Raw genomic sequence first — 26,125 nt, 5'->3', positions numbered from 1 at the left:
TTCCTCTTGACACAGGTATCCATAGTGTCCGATTGTGATGGCCACCACTTGCATCCCTTCAAGTCAACAGCTGGGGCATCTGTAGAGTTGCTCGAGTTTGGGGACGTGACTGCCAAAGTAAGTTGAAGTGTGTGCCATGTTACATGCTTTCATTAGCATGCTTTGAGATGCAAATTGTCTTAAAGACCAACTGTGACAAAATTTTGGACTAAGCTTCAGGTAGCATATACAGGGTGTCCCAGCTAACTTTAGCCAGAGTTCAAAAATATGCTGATGCACTCTAAGACGACATATTGCTGACTATTGTATGGAATAGATTACACTACCTTTTGTATTCTGCTCAGTTGCATAATTTGTTAAATTTAATTAACCAACTTCTGAAGCAATGAAGTTAGGCAAAAAATTCTAATTATAAAGTTGTGGAGCAGTTTGCAAAACCTCAGATTAAACAGTATATAAGTTTATGTCTATTAAGTGTAACGAAGAAGAGTAGCCTGCCTACGCCACAGCACCATCGCTACCGGTATGAGCTCGTGGTTGCTGTCCTTGGCCGAACGCTTCTGACTGTTACCCATTCGCCTGCACCCATTGCTAATGAATCTCTTAGCAAGTGGTGTACGTGCTGGGTTTCAACCACCCGGGAACTTCGGAGTCGCGCTCTACCCCCCATCATGCCTGTCGACGCATGCACTCCTCCAACTCCTCCAACGGCGCCGGCCACCTTATTTTTTGCCAGTGCCTTGCATCAGCGCGATCCCCCTATCTTCTCCGGCACAGAAGACGAAGACGTAGAAGATTGGATCTCTTCTTATGAGCGAGTGAGTGCCCATAACCAGTGGGACAATGTTACCAAGCTGAGAAACGTCGCATTCTATCTTACAGACGTTGCGAAACTATGGTTTTTAAACCATGAAGCCGACCTCACTTCGTGGTTGGTCTTCAAGACCAGCTTTACCCAAGTTTTCTGTTGGCCAGCAGTACGAAAGCTTTGTGCAGAACAATGTTTGCACACACGATCCCAAGAGGCCGGAGAGAACTTCGTGAGCTACATTGAAGACATTGTTGACCTTTGCAAATGGGTGAACGCGTCGATGTCAGAGGAGGAGAAGATCAAACATATATTAAAGGGTATTATAGAGGACGACACATTCCAAATGTTATTATCGAAGAGTCCTCACACTGTCGCCAAAGTGATAGAATTGTGTCAGAGGCACGACAAGTTGCGGAGACAACAGCTTCAAACCCGACGTCCCACTCTGCCCGCTGACTCTCTGTCAACCCTTGGAGTCGACGACAACCATGTTGCTCTGTTCATAAATATTCTGGAATTCATTCGCGCAGAGGTCGTCCACCAGCTATCTTGGATATCTTCTGTCCCGGAACCACCACCCGATTTGCCTCCTACGATCCGCGACTTCATTCAAGAGCAAGTATCTCAAGGCGTTGCTCCAGCCGCCGAGCAGACACCCATCACTGTTTGACCCAAATGGTTATCGGTGTGACAATGTGTAAGCAACTCTCTGTCCGACGTTTCCTGTTCTAATTTGTGTACCACTTTTGTTTTATACATTTTCATGAGATGGCCTTTCTTTTGACATTTATAACAAGTGCTGTTCAAGCACGGACAACCGGCAGGGAGCATAGATGGTGTTTTTCAGCGCTGGCATTTCTCACACGGCGAAAGTATTTCCGGACAGAGCAGGCAAGACCTGGCCAAAAGAAGCGTTGGCTAATCCGGTCGTAGGTGCGGGAAACGCCAAGGTGACCTGCCGTAGGTAAATCGTGAATTTCTTGGAGAATAGCTGACTGGATGTGCTTGGGAATGACGAGCAACGTGGCCAATGTGGAGGCAACAGAAGCAAATGGGCTTGTCGTCCAGAGTTCTCCACTCGGTAGGGTTACGGTATCTGGGAGGGAAATACCAATTGCTGTGAGGCGTAGCTGTCGGCTCCATGTTTCCGTGTGCTTTTTTCCTACTATTTATCAGTTCATTCCTGAACATGCTGTGCCTTTATTTTCTATTACATTTCCAAAGTCGGAAACAAAGAAGTCTACAAAGTTCATAACCGACAACTTGAATGTTTTTGGCGCATTTACATTCTTCTTTAACTTCAACCACTGCTTGTGAATTTTCTTGTCCTGAAAAAGTGTACATGTCATGTGCAAAACATCAATTTTATGCAAAAGAATGGGACGCAAAACATCGATTTTAGCAAAAGAATGGGACGTCCCATGGACGTCCATTACATGTGAACTGATGATACAGCATGATATAGTTGCATCAACTACAGGCACCAACTAGCAGCATCTTCCATGTCAAAATCATAAAAGGGCGTATACAATACGAAATTTCGGGGGGGCCTATAATGCATGTCTAAAGTACAAACTTTATGGACGTTCCATGCTCATCTAAAACTCTGTGCAACTACATCTGAAGTACTGTTTTTAGAGACGTTCTATGGACATCCAAAATTTTGATGCCTTTGTACATCCCCTAGATGTATGTGCATGTAAAGTATTTCCATGGGACATCCCATATATTGCTGAATGTTTGGGCCGATCCGATACTATAACTATCGGATGTTTGTGGCCATCTGGGGCAAGGTACCGGGGTGGGGGGAGTAGGGGGGCTATACTGCACAGTGGCTGCGTATGGCGCAGGTCGGCACTGGCCCAATCTTGAAGGCAATCTGCAATCTGCATCATCATCAGCCTGTTTTATGTCCACTGCAGGACGAAGGCCTCTCCCTGCGATCTCCAATTACCCCTGTTCTGTGCCAACCGACTCCAACTAGCGCTCGTGAATTTCCTAATTTCATCGCCCCACCTAGTCTTCTGCTGTCCTCAACTGCATTTCCATTCTCTTGGTACCCATTCTCTAACCCTAATGGTCCAACGGTTATCTAACCGGTACATTACATGAACTGCCCAGCTCCATTTTTTCGTCTTGATGTCAAGTAGAATATCGTCTATACCCGTTTGCTCTCTGATCCAAACAGGTCTCTCAAGGTTATGCCTAGCATTCTTCATTCCATCGTTCTTTGTGCGGTCCTTAACTTGTTCTCCAGCTTCTTTGTCAGTCTCCAAGTCTCTGCACCATATGTCAGCACTGGTACTGCACTGATTGTACGCCTTCCTTTTCAATGGTAATGGTAAGCTTCCACTCAGGAGCTGACAATGCCTGCCGTGTGCGATCTCATCATCATCATCAGCCTGGTTACGCCCACTGCAGGGCAAAGGCCTCTCCCATACTTCTCCAACTACCCCGGTATGTACTAATTGTGGCCATGTTGTCCCTGCAAACTTCTTAATCTCATCCGCCCACCTAACTTTCTGCCGCCCACTGCTACACTTCCCTTCCCTTGGAATCCAGTCCGTAACCCTTAATGACCATCGGTTATCTTCCCTCCTCATTGCATGTCCTACCTATGCCCCCATTTCTTTTTCTTGATTTCAACTAAGATGTCATTAACTTGCGTTTGTTCCCTCACCCAATCTGCTTTTTTCTTATCTCTTAACGTTACACCCATCATTCTTCTTTCTATAGCTTGTTGCGTCATCCTTCAATTTAAGTAGAACCCTTTTCGTAAGCCTCCAGGTTTCTGCCCCGTCCGTGAGTACTGGTAAGACACAGCTATTATACACTTTTCTCTTGAGGGATAATGGCAACCTGCTGTTCATGATCTGAGAATGCCTGCCAAACGCACCCCAGCCCATTCTTATTCTTCTGATTATTTCGGTCTCATGATCCGGATCCGTGGTCACTACCTGTCCTAAGTAGATGTATTCCCTTACTACTTCCTGTGCCTCACTACCTATCGTAAACTGCTGTTCTCTTCTGAGGCTGTTAAACATTACTTTAGTTTTCTGCAGATTAATTTTTTAGAACCACCCTTCTGCTTTGCCTCTCCAGGTCAATGAGCATGCATTGCAATTGGTCCCCTGAGTTACTAAGCAAGGCAATATCATCAGCGAATCGCAAGTTACTAAGGTATTCTCCATTAACTTTTATCCCCAATTCTTCCCAATCCAGGTCTCTGAATACCTCCTGTAAACACGCTGTGAATAGCATTGGAGATATTGTATCTCCCTGCGATCTAACCCATTTTTATTCTTCTGTGAATTTCCTTCTTATGATCAGGGTTCCCTGTGATTAATTGAGCTAGGTAAACATACTCCTTCACAGACTCTAGAGGCTGACTAGTGATCCTGAACTCTTGTTGCTTTGCCCGGCTATTCATCATTATCTTTGTCCTCTGCGTAATAATTTTCAGCCCCACTCTTACACTCTCTCTGTTAAGGTCATCAATCATTTGTTGTAGCTCGTCTGCATTGTTGCTGAATAGAACAATGTCATTGGCAAACCGAAGGTTGCCGAGATATTCGCCATCAATCCTTACTCCTAAACATTCCCAGCTTAATAGCCTGAATACTTCTTCCAAGCATGCAGTGAATAGCATTGGAGAGATTATGAGATTGTGTCTCCCTCTCTGACCCCTTTCTTCATAGGTATCTTCCTACTTGTGTACAATTAAGGTAGCTGTAGAACCTCTGCAGATATTTTGCAAGGTATTTACGTAAGTGTTCTCTATTCCTTGATTACATAATGCCTCTATGACTGCTGGTATCTCTACTGAATCAAATGCCTTTTCATAATCTATGAAAGCTATATATAGAGGCTGATTGTACTCTGCAGATTTCGCGATTACCTGTATGATGACATGGATGTGATCCATTTTAGAGTACCCCTTCCTGAAACCTGCCTGTTCCTTTAGTTGACTAAAGTCCAGTGTTGCCCTTATTCTATTGCAGATTATCTTGGTGAATATTTTATATAATACTGGGAGTAAGCTAACGGGCATATAATTTTTCAGTTCTTCAACATCTTAACGTCTTTCTTTTTATGGATTAGTATAATGTTTGCATTATTCCAGTTTTCTGGGAACCTTCCAGTCAATAGACACTTCTTATAGAGAGCCGCCAGTTTTTCTAGCATTATGTCTCCTCCATCTTTGATTAAATCAACTGTTATTCCATCTTCTCCTGTCATTTTTCCCTGTTTCATGTCTTACAACGCCCTTCTTACCTCATCTGTAGTTATAGGAGGAGTTTCTGTGTCCTGTTCATTATTGTTTCGAATGGAGTACTCCTGAGTCCTCTGGGTACTGTACAAGTCAGTATACAATTCTCCCGCTGCTTTTATTATACCTTCGAGATTGCTGATGATATTACCCTGCTTATCTTTCAGTGCATACATCTTGGTTTGTCCAATGCCAAGTTTCTTTCTCACTGATTTCAGGCTGCATCCATTTTTTACTACTTCTTCAGTCTTTCTCATTTTATAGTTTCGAATATCACTTACTTTCGCCTTGTTGATCAGTTTTGACAGTTCCGCAAATTCTATCTTATCTCCAGAGTTGGACACTTTCATTCTTTGTCGTTTCTTTATTAGGTTCTTTGTTACTTGGGAGAGCTTACCTGCTGGTTGCCTTGGTGCCTTGCCTCCCACTTCAGTTGCTGCCTCTGAAGCCAGCCTCATTACGGTTTCATTTATTAGCTCAATGTCATCATCATCATCTCTCTGTTCTAAGGCTGCATATTTGTTTGCAAATACCAGCCTAAATTTGTCTGCTTTTATTCTTACTGCCTCTAAGTTGACCTGTTTCTTCTTGCCCAATTTTACTCTTTCTCTGTTCAAATTGAGGTGAATCCTAGCCCTCACTAACCTATGATCACTGCACTTTACCCTACCTATAACTTCTGCATCCTGCACTATGCTGGGACCAGCAGAAAGTGTGAAGTCAATTTCATTTCTTGTTTCACCATTAGGGCTTTTCCAGGTTCACTTTCTGTTACTACGCTTCCTGAAAAAGGTGTTCATTATTCGAAGCTTATTCCTTTCTGCGAATTCTACCAGCATCTCTCCTCTAGCATTCCTAGAATTGACGCCATAGTTGCCAATTGCTTGTTCACCAGCCTGCTTTTTCCCAACTTTTGCATTGAAGTCGCCCATTACTACAGTATACTGAGTTTGCGCTTTTCTCATCGCTAATACAACATCTTCGTAAAACTGATCTACTTCCTCATCATCGCGACTGGATGTTGGAGCGTAGGCTAGTATTACTTTTAATCTATATCTCTTATTTAGTTTGATTACGACTACAGCTACCCTCTCATTAATGCTGTATAATTCATCAATGTTGCCCGCTACGTCCTTATGGATTGGGAATCCCCCTTATTGCTTCTTACCTAGGAGAGCTCTATAGCAGAGGACATAGCCGTCATTCAGCACTGTATAAGCCTCTCCAGTTCTTCTAATCTCACTAAGGCCGATGATATCCCAAACAATGTCTGATAGTTCTTCAAAGAGTCTTGCTAATCTAACCTCACTCGACAGAGTTCAGGTGTTAGACGCTGACAAGGTCAGTTTCCATTGGTGGCCTGTCCGTACCCAGATATTCTTTGCACCCTCTTCTGCGTTACAGATCTGACCGCCGCCTTGGTCAGGTGCTCCGCAGCTGCTGGGGACTGAGGGCCTTGGGTTAATTGAGTGAGTCATTTGGGAGGGAGTGGCTGAATACTGCACCAGGGAGGCTGATTTCTGTTCTGGTGAGGGAGTGTCTTGTTAAAGCTTAGTGGGCTTTCCTAATTTGGTTGTACCTGGATTAGTATAGCCCCGCTCGCTCTCGGTATCTTTTGCCGGTGACAGGTGTCGCTCCAAGCCTGTAGATGTTTGTACGATTGCCCAAACGTTTGTGCAATTCTTTTTCTTGCGTATCAGTGGCACAAATTGATCAGTGTATTCATGTACAAGTTTCGTGAATAAATCCCAAATATCGCAAACATTGACTGTACTGGAAGAGAAATCGTGCAGATTAAATGAAAGCATATCAATAATGGCTTAGTCATCGGCACATGAAAAGTTAGAAAAATGTCGTTTGCTTATCTTTGGTAACAGTAATATTATTGAGGCTAAGGAAAACGGCCTGATGATCAGGAATTCCTAGAATAATCTAACATGTAATACTGTCAGTAACAGTCCCGCCTATGAAGAAAGGATCAAAAAGGGATTTACTATTTTCTTGAATTCTCGTGAAACCTTCAACAACTTGGGTGAAGTAAAACGTGAAAGCAATATCCAGCATTGCCTCTCCTACCTTATTACTGTGATTCTTTAAGGATATTGCTAACCAGTCAACATTAGACAAAAAAATCTCGAGATAGGATCATCTGATCATCAGGTTTAACTCGTTCTCATAAATACTTCTTCAATACATTCATAGTAATGACAGTCGAGTTTGGAGGCCTATACATGGCCCCTATAATATACCTAACATTATAACTGTAACTTTTACAGAAGACACACTCAATGTTGGCTACATCAGGCATCAGGAATACATAAAGAGCACTTTTGTAGATTATACAGCTCCCGCCACCCCTGCTAACACGGTCTTTCCTATAAGCATGGTGTGCTGCAGGAACGAATTCACCATCGTAGACCTCGTCATTTAACCATGTCTCTGTTAATATGACAATATAAGGATCGTTAACAATAACCCATCCCTCCAGGTCATTGCTTTTGCTGACCACGCTCCTACAGTTAATATTTAGAAGTTTCAGGGATTGATGCTCACTGTTCACTTGTCAATTTCATCGAGCACTTTTCAGGTTAAAACAACGCTTTTTGTCTTCATCCCAGCCATACATAACACCGTCTACGCTTAACTTATCGTAGATAAGTTTTACTTTAGCCCCCTTTTCCTCTTCTTCTTGGGCACTTCTCCGTAGCATTCCTCGCTGCTCACGAACATGTCATGAAAAATCCTCGGCAATAGACAGTGAAGTGCCTTTAAAGTTATGAGAGACCTTTAAGGTGGCCGTTTTCTCTCGATAATCTAGAAACTCAATTACAATTTGATGTGACTTATCAACATTGCGGTCTACTCTGTAAATTCACTCGATGCTGGCCGCTTTAGATCCCAATCTTTTTCCTACAATGTCTTCATTAAATTTCTTTTCCAGTTCTTTGTGCATCTCATTTTGAGGCTCATCTAAACTGTAAAGAATCAGGTTATTTTGGCGGCTCTTATTTTCTAAGTTGTCTACTTTGTCGTTGAGTACCAAAAAATCTTTGTCAAAGCAGGACATCTTGCCTTCTAAATCCTTAATCTTGTCGCCCAATGTGGAAAGTGCAGATAGTTGTTCTTCCATTGCATCCATTCCTATTGCTAACCACACAGTTTCTTTTCTATCTTTTCCTGTGAAGACTGCATGACTGCCATATTTTCCACTATCTTTTGGTGTCCAGAAAGTAGGTCTAACATATTTTGTTTTGAGTAGGACCAGGGTTTGTTTCTATAGCCCCACAATGTGTTAAACGTTTTGCTTTGGAAACTATATAAGACAACACTTTGTACACATAGGGGGCAAGGCAGCAGCAACAAATAAGGGCTACCAATATGAAAACAGTGCGAAGGTCGGTTATCACCAACCTGAAGAACGAAGCAGAAGGGATTGCCGAGCCTGTCATGCTGCTGCCCACTGGAAAGGCTTGTCGGTGCTCGCCCTCTTGTGCCATCCACGAAGGACACGCGATGTGACGCTGCCAAAGATGGTCGCAGTGCCAGGGACTTCCGTTGCGCTGTTGATATAACACAGCCGGCACGAGGCGATGGCTCTTGTGCGAATCTGCACAACTGGTCGACTTGCTGGATTCCAAGAAGGCAGTCATGCTGTGTTAGCTGACTTTCAAGAATCACAGCCAGAACCTGAAGGATGAAGCAGAAGGGATTACTCGGCATCCCGCCGGTCGTGCTGCTGCCAGGCCCACCCCTTGAAGTGGCACTCGCACGTGGTTGAAACAGTTTTCTCAGCATGGTGATATGCAAGCTCACGCAAACTTGCCGCAACCCTCCGGGTTTTTAATCTGTGAACGGTGTGGTGAATCACGCCAAACTTGACAATGAAACGGAGCAGACGGCACCTATTCTTTACTATCGGCACTGGCTAACCGCAGAGTGGTCATCGAGTCACATGACACGCAGTCCGTGCGTGTGCCGCACAGATTGGGCTTACAGTAACCTACCTGCCGTAAAGTTGGGATAGCCCTTCTGTCATTTGGAGAACTGGAAAGCAGCACTTTCTATGCAATAAATAAAAGATTGCCGCAAAGCACTAGCCCAATAGTAAACTGGGAACCTCACTGGTATTCAGTACAACAGAACGTCACTAATTCATTAGTTTCAAAGGAAAAAAACACTTGATTCTATTGAACTTACAGTTATTAATAAAAAGAATTTCCAGCTGTAATTAGTGTTAGCATACCAATTTGTTGTTCCCTTTAATAAAAGTAGACCATACTGTATATCTTGATTTCTATGTAGCTGAGTAACTAATAGCTTGCTTCATTCTTGTTATGCATTGCTAAGAGACTCCTCCAGAGCATGTGCAACACTGTAATTTCTTGCCCAAAATTTGTAAGCATTATATTTTGTGGAAAATTTTCTCATATTTGATATTCGATTCGATAGTCAGCTTTCTTTTTTTCTTGATTCGATCCTATAGTCTATTTGAAATCTGCTATTTAGTATTTGCACACCCCTGGAAAATTTATCTGCAATACTGAAAATACCTCTAGTTGAGAGCGAGAGCACTTGTGTCTGTCACCTGACCTCTGCCGGTTCCTGCATTGTAATTGCTTAGTTGTATTGCGTTTACTGCATGCTGTTGAGAGAAACTTATGGCGGCTCTTCATTGTTACTCCATGTGCCAGAAAGTTTAATGCAAGACAGGTGCCAATTTGCTTACTTATTTTTCATCTGCACTCATCAACACACGCTGGGTGTGGAGACGACCATCATGTTACAGGAATTGGTCGTTTCTTCTGTGCTGTGTGATTTGAGTAGCTGCATGGCCAAGTGGTTCACATGTTCTCTGCAGGTGATGTTCAAGCAGGCATATGCAGACAATGGCCTGTCCACATTCCTCTTCCGCAGCATCGCCTGGTTTGTCTCCTTCATGGGATTCTCTCTGCTCTCGCCAGTACTTCACATTCCCTGTAAGTATGGTGCTGTGTGTGTGTAATGCCTTATGGCACGGGCAGAAACTCTTCTATTAACAATTTAGCCTCTTTCTTAAGGTTCACTAATCGAGTCTTGTCTCAAAGGTTATTGGTGAACACTGTGTAGTTTTTGCAGGTACCTAAATTAATTATATGTATATTCCTAATTTCATGGGGTGGCACTGGAATAATTGGGGACAAACACACATGGGGTGGAATAAGCGCATGAAAACTGCCAACACTCCATAAATGTGGCCCCACAAACCAACCTATGTGACGCAGTGTGAACACTGTGTTGTGCGCTCTGCTTGCAGGGTACAGTGCTGCCCTGCTCTCTGGTCATGCCAAGGGCTAACAAGGCCAAGTGCTAGTGTCATGGTGTGCACAGCATTGTTTGTGATGTTACTGCCTGTGCTAAGGTGGCCTCAACTCACAAGAATGCTTGCCATTTTCCTCCTGCGGATATTCGTATTGCAGGTGGTGCCAGGTTGGGGCACGAAGATTTGTGTGGTGTTGGCAGTTCTTGCCTGGCACAGGCAAACGTGAAGGCATGTGGAAAACACCACGTTGCACTGACTGGCACTTGTCACAATGTTCTGCCACGCAAGCGTGCAGCAAGGACCCCCAGCAATATGCCATGTCAAATCCCAGATGCCACAATTTGGTCACTTAGTTTACGTTATTGCAATGGTCATGCTGCCGATGTAAACTTGCATTTCCATTTATTCTGCCATGGCACTTGGTGCATAGCCCTAAAACAAACATGACACTTTGTATCTCCATCCAAACTTGTTAAAATAAAGCAGTGTAATCAGCACACCAGGTTGCCCAACAACTGCTGCACAATTTGCAACTCGTGCAGTAGAAGCACAAGGTAATGTGGGCTTGAGTGATGGCAATGCCTAACCACTGTCATTACTCCAGTAGTGTGTGGTATGGCAGGTAAAGAACAGCAGGTGCCACAAGGTCCCAGCACAGAGGTGCACTCACTGCACTATGGACAGTGTCCGCATGTATGAACATGAGCCACATGCATGTTTGGGACTCAGTCCACCACACTTGAATGTTCTGTCAGCCCTGCAGGGTTGCAGCCAAGACATTTATATTGTGTGGCCATAAATGCTGGTCCAATGGGGCTTCCACCAAAGCTAATCTGCACTTTCTATGCATTTTGATTGGCTGCAGACAGATCTAGCCTTGAAAGACCTGCCAGCAAGTTCTTTGCCAAACTGCAGCCTTCCAGCAGAGCTGAAGAAGCTATGAGCATGTCATTCAGTGCATCATGATTCAGAAGGGCAGTGTGATACAGCAGAGAAGCAGAACAGGACTCGAGCTCTTCAACCATCCAGAGCATGATGTCATGTCGGCCTGCCCACCAGTTCAACAGGGTGCTCTGAAATTTGTTACCATATGCAGGCCAAGTCCACATCACTTAATAATACACCAAAAAAATGACTAAGTTCTTCAAAAAGCTTCTGCAGCACTTAAGCCGTGCGTGGAAGTCACTGGCCAATTGCAGCACCTTGACCAAGCACTGTGCAAAACATGATTTGGACAGTGCTCATGTAATTGGCACCAAAGCTAGTCCCATTCCTAGGATAGCAGAGCATTCAAAACACAGCTGGGAACATAACAGGACTATACACTCATGACCTATGTGAAAAGACTACATCACAAGTGCTCAAGGTCTTAGTGACTCGCCCCTGAAAAGGAGGCCAGGTTGAAACTTGTCTGGAGCAGCTTTTAGCCCCTTCAAAGAGACGCTGAAGTGAAATTCAAGTTTGGGTGCATTTCGTAGGTCGTGTCACACAGGTTACATCGTTTTCCACAGATTTAATTTATGCAATGTAGGAGGAGGGATGCCCGGTCATTCCATCAGCACTTGTATGAATTGCTGTGTCTTATGAGTCAGTACCATGCACCTGACTGGCAGATAAATTAACATTTTTGTGTACTACACCAACATTCAATGTAATGATCTATTGAATTTTCATAGAAAGCATACTTATATCATATTTTATGCATTTAACAAGTAAAAAAGTCATGGCACCAATCCTGTTAAGCAGTTTGCTTATCTATTGTACAAAACTGGGCCTGGCCTCCAGATGGTGCCCCCAATCACTGTTTGACGCTTCAACGCTGTGTCAGGAAGTGAACTTGAAACCATGTAGTTGTTGAGGGACAGATATTGGAGCATGCAATTTGTGCAACATGCTAGAATGAAATAGTTTGTGAGCTGCATTTGTTTTTGTGCGAAAACCCTGTGTACAGGCAGGAAAGACTTTGCTCAAAAAAGAAGAGCCATGTGCCAAGCACTTTTCTGCTTGTTCACCTCCGTTACGGGTGACGATAGCTGGATAACCCAGTGTAATGAAACCGAGCCAAGCCAAAGCCACTGTGTGGCTGCAGCGGCAACTGCTGTAACAAAGATCCTCAGCAGCTCACTCACAATTCAGCTATGTTATGTCCTTGGAAGCATGGGAACTACTAAAAGGGTTCTTTTTATGAAGTGGTTCAAAAAATGTGTTTGTACTATACGCATGTACAATGTACAAAACATGGTGCAGGGAGCCTGGAATCAGATATCTGAAGTAAATAAATAAATTGTAAGGTCTTCTTTAGTTACGTTTAATTGAGCCAAACAAATTTGTTGTCTTCTTAAGAATGGCATTTTTGGTGTCATTATGTGAAGAGCACACACATAGCACACTGCTAATGTGCGTGGTGCTCCCATCTCACTCCTCTTACATTTTGAAGTTTAGGTGGGTGAAGCTGGGCTGACACTCCTTGACTGACCTGCAGTAGTGACATTGTTATTGTGGCTTGATTGGTTGACCCTCATGTGTGTCAAGTGCATGTCAGACTTGCTTCCTGATAGAGACCTTTGGCAAAACATTGGCTCCAGGCTCCCCCGTTTGCCAGCTGCTAGTCAATTTCTGTGGACAGGACACAGATGTGCCCAGAATATGTTCACACTGCTTGCTTCTTTTGGTTGTTCGCTTTGACTTGATGTAGCGCTGCTTTTTTGTCACACTACCATTAGAACAGAGAACAGTGGCAGCAGTCCCGACTTACAATATTTACTAGGAACTCCTGTACGGGGTGTTTTGCAGTGCACTCTGCTCAAGGCCATGTCATGAATGCCTTGCCAAGTTGTGCCAGGTGATGCACACTCAAGAACGAACAGTGCTAAACTGAAGTACAGCATGCAGTGCCACTTGAAATACTTGAATGAAAAATATTGTTTGCTGCAGTGGCGTGCTTCCAAAGAAATTGCGGCAGCCTTGAAAATGCTTTCAAGTGGCCCTTTCCCACCCGCTGTGCATGTTTGGGGTGGCTTGAAAGGCAAACTTCTAAATCACATCAGCTTTGCAGCAAACTCTTTGGTTCTGCACCATTGTGTACAAAGAGGCACCACTCTGATCCAATGCCAGAAGGTGATGCTCGATTTGTTTCATCATCCTGCCCCAAAATGCACCGCGATCAGTGGTTTGCATCTAGAAATTGGTCATTCAAGTGCTTTGCTCATCTATAATATTGGCTGTAGGTGTCATTAGCCATTTTCTGGTGTGTGAAATCTTTGGGCTCATGGGCACTCTTGGTGCGCCTTGCATCCTTACTGCAGCTGATGCCCTACCTTGGCTGCGACTGCTGGTCCCAACCGAAAGCTCACCAATGGAGTTCAGCGTCTATGCTTGGCTCATCATCGTACTTTTTGGCTGGGCAGTGGCAAGACCGCTGCATGCAGTAGTGGCATTGCTTGCCTGTCTCATTCCCTTTGTCACTACACGCAGGCTGCACCACGAAGCTTAGCTGCAGTGCAGTGAACCGTGCTGGGAGATGTTTTTTCCATGGCTGGGGCATCTCAAGTGATGACCCACCGTGGTTGCTCAGTGGCTATGGTGTTGGGCTGCTGAGCACGAGGTCGCGGGATCGAATCCCGGCCACGGCGGCCGCATTTCGATGGGGGCGAAATGCGAAAACACCGGTGTGCTTAGATTTAGGTGCACGTTAAAGAACCCTAGGTGGTCAAAATTTCCGGAGTCCTCCACTACGGCGTGCCTCATAATCAGAAAGTGGTTTTGGCACGTAAAACCCCAAATATTATTATTATTATTATCTCAAGTGATGCTGTCCTGACCAGTCACAGTTAGTTTACACAGCACAGTTACACAGCACCTTTTTAAGAGTTTGATACAGTGTCGTTGTCTGACTGCTTGTACATAAGAGTTCAGCAGAACCATTTTTGTTAGCTGTGACATATTTTAACAGAATTTCTGGAGTCACTCTTCGCAACTATTTTGCTTGGAGGTATGGATCTGTGAAAAGACACTTTTGGGCTAATTGGTTTGTCCTAATTTGCTAACAGTTCTGGAGAACAAAAACAGCTGAGACGGCCTTGTAGGCATCTGTGTATTGTGTAATTCATGCTCTCTGCCCCTCTTAACAAGCTATACATATCCGCAAATTCTAACAGTTTACATTTTTTTTAGCAACAAACACCCTCAGGTTGACAGCACATGTGAGGGGGGCAAAAAAAGTTCGTTTTCTTTTCAACATTTTTATATATCTCAGGAACTTTCCGAAACTTAATTGTCTCTTTCTGGCATGCAATACTCAACTGCTTCTCCCACTCATCAGATCAGTCCAGGAACTTTCATGAAGCTCAATGCCTCCTGAAGAATCAGTGTTATAGATCTGACCTGAAGGCCAAACGGCACAATCACAGTGTTGCATTGTAACTTGAAACCGAACTGCACTGCACTTTTTTTTTCCAAACCAAAACTGAACTTGAACCGACATGTGTTGCCACTTTAGGGATGAACCTGAACCAGAGCCAAATGATGGAACCATTCCCAGGCCAGCATCTCAGAATCAGTCTGGGCAAAAGCATAGCAGCCATTCTGAACCAGTTTGGTGAGCAGTTCTTAACATTTCGTGGGAAATTGTATTTCCCTAGGGCGACTTGTGATTTCACCTCCCAAATTTTCCGCTAGATTAAGCATTCTATTGTTCCTTGCAAAAATATTGAAAGGCTTATGCTGAAGCATACTACTCATTTCCACAAACTTCACGTCTGAGCGTGAGATGTTCAGTAATCAGGCTTTTCAATAGAGTGCCACATATGCACGCTAAATAGCAGCGAGGTGTGGTTCTCTAAGGTCTTTTGGTATGCCATACCAAAACTGCATGTGGTGCAAGAGAGCAAATAGAAAATGGCTTCGCATTTAGAAGTGGTCAAGCAACATGTCACTGTACTGTATGTGAAAACAATTTAATTCATTTTTAGGCTCAGAGCTTTTTCTCATGGTGCTTTCTTCTTGGACAGGGCTGTGCCTGTCGTCTACACCATACTCTTTTGCATTGTTCAGTTCCATTCTACATGCCACAAACAGTCCAGTTTAACACACTTCAGCATTGCAAAACATTGTGACTGTTTTATTGAAAACAGCATTTGAATTTGGCACACGTTCCACATCTGCCATTGCTAAATTGATGAAGTTTTTGACATATGACAAAGTAAACAAAATGTGCTTGTACTCAAATGTTGCTACTTGGCCAACTGATGCAGAGTGCAATGTAGTACACGTACATGCACTAATTGCTAATTGTAAAAAAAGTTGCCAGCAGCAAAGCCAACAAGTACATAAATATGAAATTGCAGGCCATGTGTTAGTTGGAGAAGTACTTGCTCTCTTTTCTGTTGTTCAGTAGTTGGATGTCCTCTCTGAGTCAACTACTTTGTAGGTGATATGTGCTTGTGATACAATTTGTCTGCTCATGTGTATATTTTGGAGCCAGCTTTCACACTAAGTGTGGTCCGCAGATATTCTGGTTTTAATGCTCTTGTACTGGGGCTTTTGGTATTTCATCTATTCACTGTGTGCAAGAAACTTCATCTTGGTGATTGCTCGAGCAAGTTCAAGTATTCTGCAAGCTCCCGCAAGGTCTGCGAGATGCACTGGTACAATGTTCAGTGCGCACATTGCATTTATTGCTTTGCACATTCTCACCTGTCGAACAAATGTATTTATTTTTTCTTCTGTTGGTGATATTGTTAAAGAATGATCATTCCTTGTATGTGCTATCTCGACAAAGTGCAATGCACTATTGAATGTGTGACATATACATATATTATAGATCTTAATGCAAATCTTCATTTCCTTCAAGCAAAGTCTAAGGCTATGTCTAGTCAGCACTGTCCTAAGAGCTGCTGAGGGTGGGACCAACATTTTCTTTATTTACACTTCAGAAAATATGAGTTGCAGCACCATTGCAAAAGGCGCCTATTTTTTTTGGCATGCAGCAGGGTTATATGGTAGTCGGCATGCCGGGTTTAGTGCCAAAGCAGCATTTAAATGATTTTTCGCTTTGGTATGGCGCAGCAGGGCAGCACCAGGACAAGCTGCAACGCGCATTCACGAAGACTTTTGCTGCCGTGGGCCTTTTGGCACCACTGTCGACCTGTCTCTCTACATGCTCCCGCTGAGAGCTTAGAAACTGGTCAGGAAAGGAAACAGCACGAGGAGGACACCACCATTGCGATGCTGGCCATTTTATATAGCAAATAAACGTGCAACGATCTCAGGAGGACGAAAGCCCAAACCACTACCAAGTGCTTCTGGAAAAGCTAGTTCCTTTTGGATTAAGGAAACCAATGAGATGCTCACTCAAAAAAGGATTTTTTCATTTGATTTGGCAAGACGTACATAATTTTTTACGGAAGAATGGCCATTCAACCACCTATCTTCTTGCGAATGAAAGTCTTTTTTCGGATAATGGTACCACACCAGCTCAACCATTCCACCTGTCCTTAGTGACTTGTACATTGTGTGGACAAACGAGCTTCCATGCAGATCCTTGGAAAGTGTGCGAGTTTTAAAAGTGTCTCGAATTGTCAAAAACTGTGCATTTAGAAAGTGACTAAGAGAACTTTAGCAGTGTTGTATCACAAATGTCTGCTACATAGTGCGAGTACTTGTAGCCAGTTGTGATACCTTGTGAGGTATTGGCACTGCTGAACAAGATTCCTGATAACACCAAAGGAAGCTTTGCCACAGCATATAGTGCCTGCGTAATTTTTGGTGTTGTAACTGTGCAAATGAAATGACTGATTAAGGAAATGGAAAGGACCACTGTCTTCTCGTCTGTTTTTGCGCTTTTCACCTCCTCACCCCCCCACCACCAACATGTACACCCGTGAGCATAGACCACAGCCTCGCTGAAAAAACTTCTCCATAGTTCATATGCATAAACTTAAATTGACGAGTGCACTGGTAAGTTCGTAATGCACTCCCCAATTTAAAGTTGCATTCAAAGGAAGAAAAGAAAAGCGGCTTTAGTACTGTGGAGTCTCTGGTTCGTACATATATTTTTGCTCAAGGATGTACAACTTAAGCATTTGAAGTAAATCTTGATTGGACTTGAAGCAACTAGGAACTTGCCACTTGTTTCTGAAAACTGCGTTTAACAACAGGTGTGTTCTGCCAATGGGAGTTTGGCTTTCGATAGTGCAGTGTGCTTGAAAACACTCCAACCCACTGCTGCTTACCTTGTGTACAATGGGAGTTTGAGGTTGCGAGTGGCATGGTCAGCACCATTTCACAAGTCTTTTTGCAGTGTACAGGCTGTCTCACATGCCCACGTAAGCGACTTTGGTAGATGCCATTGTTTGTACACAGAATCTTTACATGCAATTTAGTGGCACAAGTGTTGGTGTTCCTGATGTTTTCTGTACCTACTCCTTAGAAACCAAAAGTCGTGTAGTCTCAGTCCCCAACACTGGTTGCAGTATGTTGCAGCAGTGTGCATCGCAGCTATATGTATAGCATAATGGTTGTGCTACTTATGCCCATTCCTTGATTGAATATAATGGGCAGCCATGACGCAAGGTCATTACATTCATCTATTTACTAGTACATTCCTGTGTAAACCTTGTTGGGTTGGGCTGGAGACAGGTCGTTTGTTTTCTTTTGTTTTTGTATAGTCTTTATCGCTGTTGGCATTTCCATTTGCAATAAAGTACATAGTATGCTGCAAAACTTGTTCACCTCTTCTTATTAGAGCAAAGCTTTCTCCGCCTTCTACTTTTCTACTGCTGTCTGGCACGCCATATTGGGGCAGAAAGGGAAGGCAACTTGAGAAAGTCATTTGGTCCTTTCCATTGCATCACCGCATTACCCTCTTGAATTCTGTAATTATTCGTGAACCCTCCACAAAAGCACTGCAGAAGCTGCAGCACTTACCTTTGTACCATCGCCAACAGTAGAGAGGGGACGTACATAGAATAGTAGAGAGGAGGCGGATAGAAGCGACACACTTTCGAAACGAGTGAATGACAGCCTTGCCACTCTTCGCTCGTAGCAGCTCGCACACATGGGTGGGAACGTGGAAGAGGGAAAAGGCGACATTAGAAACTAAGGAAGTGCTACCACTAGACACAGCAGCAGTTGTCACAAACTGGATAAATTTTAATTCACACTATAGTACAGCTCATTTTTGCTATTTCTGAAAAACAAGCACTGCGCAAATTTGTCAAGCGGCCAACTGACAGGGCGTGCAGACGCAAAGCTGTATTAAAGCACCACAGCACGTAGACAACGTGTACGGAAGCGGCCGCCTATAAAATCCGTGGTAGCTTTGTAGCTATGGTGTTGTGGGTTCCATTTTGACTGCAGCAGCAGCCACATTTCAGCAGGGGTGAAATGCAAAAATGCTTGTCATCAATCATGAGTCCCCCATTACCGCATGTCTCATAATCAAGATTCTGGGTTTGGCACGTAACGCCCCATAATTAACCCGATGTTTCTTTTATCTTGCTTTGCTGCTAGTATTCTTGTCTTGGATTCATGTTGTTTATAATGAGATTCATGTACTCACCTGAAATCCCTCTCTATTTAATGCTTACTAGGGCTTTTAGGGTATTGAAATAAATAAAAAAAATTAGATATAGTTGCACTCTTGTGATATGAAGCGTCATGTGAGGCAATGACAGTGCTACCCTTCCCGCAGGCTATGAACAATGTGCGCAACGCCGTCTCGCTGTGTGTACTATGCAGACAAACACAAGTGGTGCATGCAAGGTAACATTTAGCATCAACTCGCCGCTCTCGTACTGCACTAAATGCTGAAGAACTTAAACATTCGCCAGCAACATTACTCCCAATTATCATCAATCAAGCAAGCTTAGTTTACATAAATTCTCATTGTGCATGGGACCTGCATAATTACACTTTTGCTCTTCTCACACTGGTCGTAGTGTATAGTCGGAGAGGCTCAAAATCTTTAAGTGGCTCACTTGTGACAGGCAGCACATCATGCAACATTGACATTCGGGAGCGGGGGCGGGGAGGCGGGCCTAATCGACACGACGCCCACATTTGCACTCTTCTCATAAGGACAATACCAATGCTGCGCATCCAGCCTCGTTCAGCAAACCACATTTGGCGTGTATCCTTGACAACCAAATTTTACGTATCCACATCACGATGGCATATCACCACAGATTAACAAAGTGAGTTGGTGCTGTTTCATACAGGGGGTCTCATAAGATTGATGCGACTTTCGCCACACTGCATGAGATTACATGCTGCATAGGATGAAGGTTTTTGTACATTGCCATTAATTTATTGTAAAGCATTTGATTGCTTTACATAGATCCAAAAATGCGCACTGGATCTGCAGAATTGTTTTATCGTTCAGTTGTGGGATTGGAGAGAGTGTCATGAGCTAGGAAAGTGCCAAAATGACAGAAATGCAACAGGAACAGCTTTGCGCCTGATTGCAACACTTAGTACAAATAAGCCTGGTCACATTTATATGCCCCAGCCGACTCGTACAGTCACCAGGCTTTATTGCGCTACATTGAGAGAACCCTAGATGAAGGAACCGTCTGCGGAGGATGCCACTTCACGTCTCCATTCACCATACAGCACAGATTCCAAACAGATCAGTGGTGAAATCATTAAAGCGATTGGCCGATGCTAACTTAATTGTGCCTTGTTTGTTTAGCACAGGGACAGTCAATGCACAAAGTATGTTCAACTGCAGAATTCTTGTGAAATGGGAAAGTCCAAAAACTTGGATGATGCAGGCACAAGAAGGAACCTGCACTTGGCATCATAGTATAGTGTACACGTTTCGTCAGCATCGCCTTTTGTAATGTCGTTGAACCAGAAAAGGAAACTTGAGGGAGAACAGGCCAAGCACGTAAAAATGAGAAAGTGAAATTATACATTTAAACCTCGATACAACGAAGTTGGTAAAATCCACAATTTGCTTCGTTATGACAAAATGTTGTATTGAAATTCGACCTTTTATGCAAATAAGTACACTCGCCTATTAATGTGTTTTAACACGGGAGGGGCCAAAGATTTTCCTTCCGAATTGTTAAGAAATTTTTAAAAAACTTGAATGAGAAAAAACGTTTGTTGAATTTGAGGCGGCAACGAAAGATGCGGCTTCATGCCGTGTCAGCGATATCCCCACATCAGCATAAATTAAACGAAACAAGCCACGCTTTCGCATCTACTCTGGCCCGCGACTGATTGTAGAGAGTTTTAACTTGTCCGTTATTCGAGTAAACGCCAAGCGGACTGGGTGTTGGGCCAGAGGCGTAAATGTGAGCGGCCTGCATGGTGCAGCTACCTGGTGGCGCAGAGCTCAAACAGACAAAACCAGCTAATATTGCAGTAAGCAAGTGTATTCTACTTCGCTGCTGGTGTACATTTTTGGCAGTGGCATAATTGTGTTGCTACTGAAAATTTACACCCGCAGCAAAGTAGAATACACTTGGTTACTGCAATATTGCCTGGTTTTATCTGTTCGAGCCCTGTGCCACCAGGTGGCAGGCCGCTCACGTTTAGGCTAAATCCCCTAAATGATCTAAAAGTAATGACAACTTCTCCCTCTCCTCCTATGCCAGCACTCCTTCTCTCTGCTCCTCCCGTGCGCCGATGGTGGTGGCACCTAGGCTGGGTACAACTAGCAGACGCTCCCAACGTTCACACCTTTGGTGTGCAGTGCACTGCCGCACCTGAAGGATTTGGTTGTTGCGTTTATGACAGGAGAGGTTCCCAAATGAGTTACTCCAATAACTGCGTTGCACTGCTTTATTGAAGCTCCTTCCACTGCAGTCACTTCGATTGCGGTGTAAATGGTGGAGGTGGCATGCGCAAGCGAGCCAACGGGAGTGTTTTTTCTCACACGGTGCCTTTTGATCAGTTTCACTTGAAGTTCGTCGCTGCCAAGAGGAATTGAAACAACATACGCTTTGTTTGTGGATACCTATTTACTGTGGATACCTATTTACATGAGACGGAAATAATCAGAAGAATAAGAATGGGCTGGGGTGCGTTTGGCAGGCATTCTCAGATCATGTACAGCAGGTTGCCATTATCCCTCAAGAGAAAAGTATATAATAGCTGTGTCTTACCAGTACTCACCTACGGGGCAGAAACCTGGAGGCTTACGAAAAGGGTTCTACTCAAATTGAGGACGGCATGACGAGCTATGGAAAGAAGAATGATAGGTGTAACGTTAAGGGATAAGAAAAGAGCAGATTGGGTGAGGGAACAAACGCGAGTTAATGACATCTTAGTTGAAATCAAGAAGAAGAAATGGGCATGGGCAGGACACGTAATGAGGAGGGAAGATAACCGATGGTCATTAAGGGTTGCGGACTGGATCCCAAAGGAAGGGAAGCGTAGCAGGGGGCGGCAGAAAGTTAGGTGGGCGGATGAGATTAAGAAGTTTGCAGGCATGGCATGGCCACAATTAGTACATGACCGGGGCTGTTGGAGAAGTATGGGAGAGGCCTTTGCCCTGCAGTGGGCGTAACCAGGCTGATGATGATGATGATTTACTTTTTACTTTTTTTTAGACACAGACGTGTGGCCTAGGCTTTATATGAACCGATGGTGGTGTACTACTACTTCCATAGTATGTTCTGTCAACGGCACGTTTGCTCGCACTACAAGAAGGCTTGATAATGCATCTGGCCTTAATTTTTTGATGCCATAATTCCGAAGGATTTGGCTTTCAAATTGTTTTTCGGTGAAGTGATCCGAAGATGAATAAATCAAGATCTCGTATGGGAGAACTTTTTGAGAAATTATACAAGGCATGGGAGAAAAATATACACCGTGACATTTCACAAATAATTTCAAAACTAAGAACTTTTGATATGTCAGCCCGCCATGCGCATGGCCATAACAACTTTATCAATGTCGAACATTGAAAATGGTCTCTAGTTAGAATGTTAAAAGGGGCTTTAGTTAACGCTGCCGACCCAACACCAGTCCACCTGTGTTTAGCCAAATACCGGACAAGCTAAAACTCTGCGGTATCGACCGCAGTGGGACGACGCTATCATGAAAAGTGCTGGTAAAGGGGTATGAATGCTTCGTCTGCCTCTCGCTCGAACAATTCCTCGAAATTCAAGATTACGCAACCTCCAGTACTAAACACACAGGAAGACAGCTTACATGATGCTACGCAATCTCTGCACGCCCACTCTTTGCACACACGGCAGGTTACCTCCAAAATAGGGCGCGCGGTGCCAGAAAATGAGACTCCTATCAACCTCGCTTCGCGTGATCTTACCGCAAGCTCACCTCCCCATTTTGCTCACGACTGAGCTCATCAAGCGCTCACCCTCGCAAACTTTCACTCGCACCCAAAGTATACAGCGTTGTGGTGCAACGGGATCTTATCACACTGGCACTCCATACTGATGAACATGATGCTGCTCCGTTTTGGCGGTCACTCCTGGTCGCGTGATTTGAGAGGTGTGTTTGCAAGCAGCCGCTTGTGATTCAACCATTTGACCATCTGCGTCTGTGGAAGTTTCCATTTATTGTCTATGTATTTCTTCGCAATGGTAGTGAAACTTTGTTATATTGAAATTGTGTATAAACACACTTCGTTATATTCTGGTTCTATGATCAAGAAGTTATGAAAAGCGAAATAGTTGTATGGAAAATTTTGTTAATTTAAGTCGTTATATAAAAATTTAATTGTACTTGGAATTTTATCAGCAAATTGTAATCTTCATTTAAATGTGCCTTGAAACGCCTTCCGGCCCTCTCCTCACCATTCATTCTTAGGGTTATTCGTTTTTGGGTTTTATATTTTTTCAAATTCGGGGGGTAAAAATCGGGCGTTATTTTTCGGCTTGATAATAGGGGAGGAATCGGGTTTTTCGTGGAAAAATTCCGCAATTCGGGTTTTATCGGGTTAAATTTGCAAACTAATAATTTATTCGATTTGCTCTAACCGGTGGGTAACAATTAGGGCTAGATTTTGGGCTGCTTTCAAGAAAATATTGCAAAATTTGGCGTTTCTTTGGTAATTAATTATTACTCGCAGTGAGAGGCAACGGTCAGTCTTGAGAAAAGAAACATCTTATTCACGAGGGCTGGTCATCGACGTTCTACACGTCCTTCTACATAATCATCTGCATGCGCAACATCTCGGTTTCCATACGAGACCTGTCTGGTCTCTGCAGGTACCTTAGCTGAGAGAATGTTCGCTCAACGTCACAGCTGCCATTAGCTAGGCACAACAATGATAATGCTGCATTTGCTAGCCTTGGGTAATGCACAGTTGCGTCGTTCCAAAAGTCCATCACTTCAACACCTTCATTTTTGGGGCTTGCTTCCAGCAAGTACTGGTTGAACTCCTCGCGAAGCGAGCCTACATCGTCCATCACGGAATTAAAGAGAGGTCGGTAGTCATCAAACGACTGACTCAGCAGCCGCTTCTGGAACCACGGGGCCTGGGGCCTGCTGTGCCACGGGGCCTGCAGTCAACGATTGTCTGTCTGTCGGCCGCTTTGGCCGCCTGTCGCCTGCGCGCCAACTGGAGGCAGAGCATTTTCGTGGGCACAGTTGTTTCAGAAATCGGGAAAAATCGGGTTTTACCCGATATTTTAGGAACACGTTCGGGGTGCAAAAATCGGGTAAAATCTGGTTTTACCCGAAAACGAACCACCCTATTCATTCTGCGGGCTTATGATTTTTTGCTACTTCTTTAACACCAAGATAAGTATGTCTATGAAATTGTGAGCCACTAGTAAAAGCTATGAGTAAAGGGAAAATCAGACATCCACCCTTTCGTAGCAATTGCTACAAAGGAAACCTATACAGGTTCCTCGAAAGAAAAGCCTGAAAGTTGAAAAAAAATTCATCCTGGTCCGGGACTCGAACCCGGGACCACCGCCTTTCCGGGGCAGCCGCTCTACCATCTGAGCTAACCAGGCGGCTAGCAGATGGCAGGGCGAAGTCGAATTTGTCCCAGGTTCGAGTCCCGGACGAATTTCTCTTCAACTTTGAGGCTTATCTTTCGAGGAACCCGTATGGGTTTCCTTTGTAGCAATTGCTACGAACGGGTGGATGTCTGATTTTCCCTTTATTCATTACTTCTCTCCACCTTGCGGGTTTCCGCAGACCTACTACGTCAAGTAAAAGCTATGTGCTATGTGGGGATGGCACTGTAACACACGCCTGTGTGTGACAGACTGAGTATCGCAGTTGCTTCGAGCGTTTCTGGCCAGCTTAAACTCATATTCAATGAAGGGGCCACTGATAACAGGTAGGCTAAAAGAAAGCAACTGAATTTGACAATGTTCCCATAAAAGAAAAATCTTTTTTTGCCTGCTGCTGTAGATACTTTTGCTTGAACGTAGCTTCAAGTTTTGCATACAAGTTGCGAAATTCATTTTATTTCTGTTGCTCGTTTTTTTTTTAATTCATAATTATTGGAGCACAGAGTCTCACTTAAAAAATGAAAAAAATACAACTTCCGGGTAAACATTACAATGTGCTAACTTGGGGCTGCTTGGTACATACTTTCACGCTCATGGCTCTTGTCTCCCTTGTCCTGATCTTATGCACTGTTCCTTCACTGTAATAATACCTATGTCTGCATCTGGCTTGTATACCTCGTTGTGCTTACAAAGCACTTACTGAATATACAAATAGCAGAATAAACTTGGAAAGAGGTGTCCACATTTCCCAGCCAGACTTGCATTTGCATTGTCTTTTGGCAAGGTGCCAGCTACGCCGATGTGCATGCTCTTCATGCGCGCATCGCGCTTTTTCCTGTTCACATGGAATCTAGAGGCGGGAAAACGTATACAATTGCAGTCTGGTGCAGAGAACGGCGTCATGTTGCGCTTATCACCTATTAAAGGCGTGGACTACGCTTTCAACAGCATCACACACTTTGAAACGGATATACGAATATGCTTGTCACAATAGGATTGGCGGTGATAGCTGCGAATGCCTCGTGCGATGACCCCGGAGAATATTTGCTGGTACCAAAATGAGAAACTGAGTGCGCGCTGGTGTTTTCATACGAGATGGGTGGGCAAGTATTGTGGTGAAGCTGCCATGCCGGGCAGCTATATACTGTTCTTGATCACCTGCGCCTCACGCATTTTCTTGTTTGCATGGCATCTAGCGGCTGGAAAACATATATGTACAATCGCAGTTTGGCGACGCACTGAACGTTGGTGCCAAAAAATCCTGTTTTTTGGGAACGTATGAACCAGTAAAAGATCAATTGGGTCATTTTTGGTGTTCTCGATTGCGAAGGTTGGTGCCGGGAAAATGTATGTAACGAGAATGTATCAACGAGCTTCTATTGTATAATGCGAATACAGGTCATCCCATATCTTTTTAGAAAAACGGAGACCTCTGAACATGACGCACCTTTACTCACCGTAAGCTCGGCTACTAAATCTTGGTAGTCGATGCCCCATGATGCATCCTTGTAGCAACTGCCAGAGAAGTCGTCCCCATCAGATGCTTCACAGGCATTCTTGGCACCCCAACCAATGTCATGCTTGGTGCTGTCGATTGCTTTGGATTTCATAGAGCAAGTAAATTACAGCAATGCAACCTGCTCACCGAAACTGCCAATGATCATTATGTTTTCAAATTTACATTCATCTGTTTTGAGTACTGAGAAAATACTCTGTACTCAAATTCAAATTTAAGCACATACTGAGTACTTGTAGTATTCAATAGAATAGTCTAGATAACACACTAAACATGAGTCAGC

At 43.9% G+C, this 26,125-nt stretch overlaps 2 protein-coding genes across 12 annotated transcripts in view; one reads left to right on the top strand and one right to left on the bottom strand.

Moving 5' to 3' along the window:
- Tmem43 (Transmembrane protein 43) overlaps window positions 1-18,334 on the top strand; it is a 183,924-nt gene extending 165,590 nt beyond the window's left edge. For all 10 annotated transcript variants that reach the window (XM_075694857.1, XM_075694856.1, XM_075694853.1 and 7 more), the window contains 3 exons: window positions 16-117; window positions 9,940-10,057; window positions 13,686-18,334. In XM_075694857.1, the coding sequence (XP_075550972.1) occupies window positions 16-117; window positions 9,940-10,057; window positions 13,686-13,873 (408 nt within the window). In that variant the 3' untranslated portion in view covers window positions 13,874-18,334. The remainder of the gene's footprint in view (window positions 1-15; window positions 118-9,939; window positions 10,058-13,685) is intronic.
- LOC142584677 (uncharacterized) lies at window positions 108-26,125 on the bottom strand. 2 transcript variants are annotated; one of them, XR_012828869.1, is made up of 4 exons: window positions 18,307-18,438; window positions 9,808-10,055; window positions 8,493-8,768; window positions 108-2,139 (listed from the first exon to the last, which is right to left on the bottom strand). XR_012828869.1 is itself a non-coding variant. In XM_075694863.1 (3 exons), the coding sequence occupies exons 1-3, from the start codon at window positions 25,934-25,936 to the stop codon at window positions 1,984-1,986; spliced, it is 585 nt and encodes a 194-aa protein (XP_075550978.1). In that variant the 5' UTR covers window positions 25,937-26,125; the 3' UTR covers window positions 108-1,983. The 2 variants fall into 2 exon arrangements, 1 of the variants encoding a protein (XP_075550978.1); XM_075694863.1 differs by lacking the exons at window positions 9,808-10,055; window positions 18,307-18,438 and adding an exon at window positions 25,784-26,125.

Source organism: Dermacentor variabilis, chromosome 6 (genome assembly GCF_050947875.1).
Source record: "Dermacentor variabilis isolate Ectoservices chromosome 6, ASM5094787v1, whole genome shotgun sequence".
NCBI classification, from domain to species: Eukaryota; Metazoa; Arthropoda; class Arachnida; order Ixodida; family Ixodidae; genus Dermacentor; species Dermacentor variabilis.
This window is presented reverse-complemented; position numbering and strand designations above follow the sequence as displayed.

Bases quoted from the DNA above. Each gene is read 5' to 3' on its own strand.
- LOC142584677 (XM_075694863.1), bottom strand. From the start codon at position 25,936: ATGAAATCCAAAGCAATCGACAGCACCAAGCATGACATTGGTTGGGGT. The intron at 8,769-25,783 runs GTGAGTAAAGGT...TTCATCCTTCAG, and splicing joins ATTTAGTAGCCGAGCTTACG to GTTCTGGCTGTGATTCTTGA. The intron at 2,140-8,492 runs GTTGGTGATAAC...ACACTTTTTCAG, and splicing joins CCTTCTGCTTCGTTCTTCAG to GACAAGAAAATTCACAAGCA.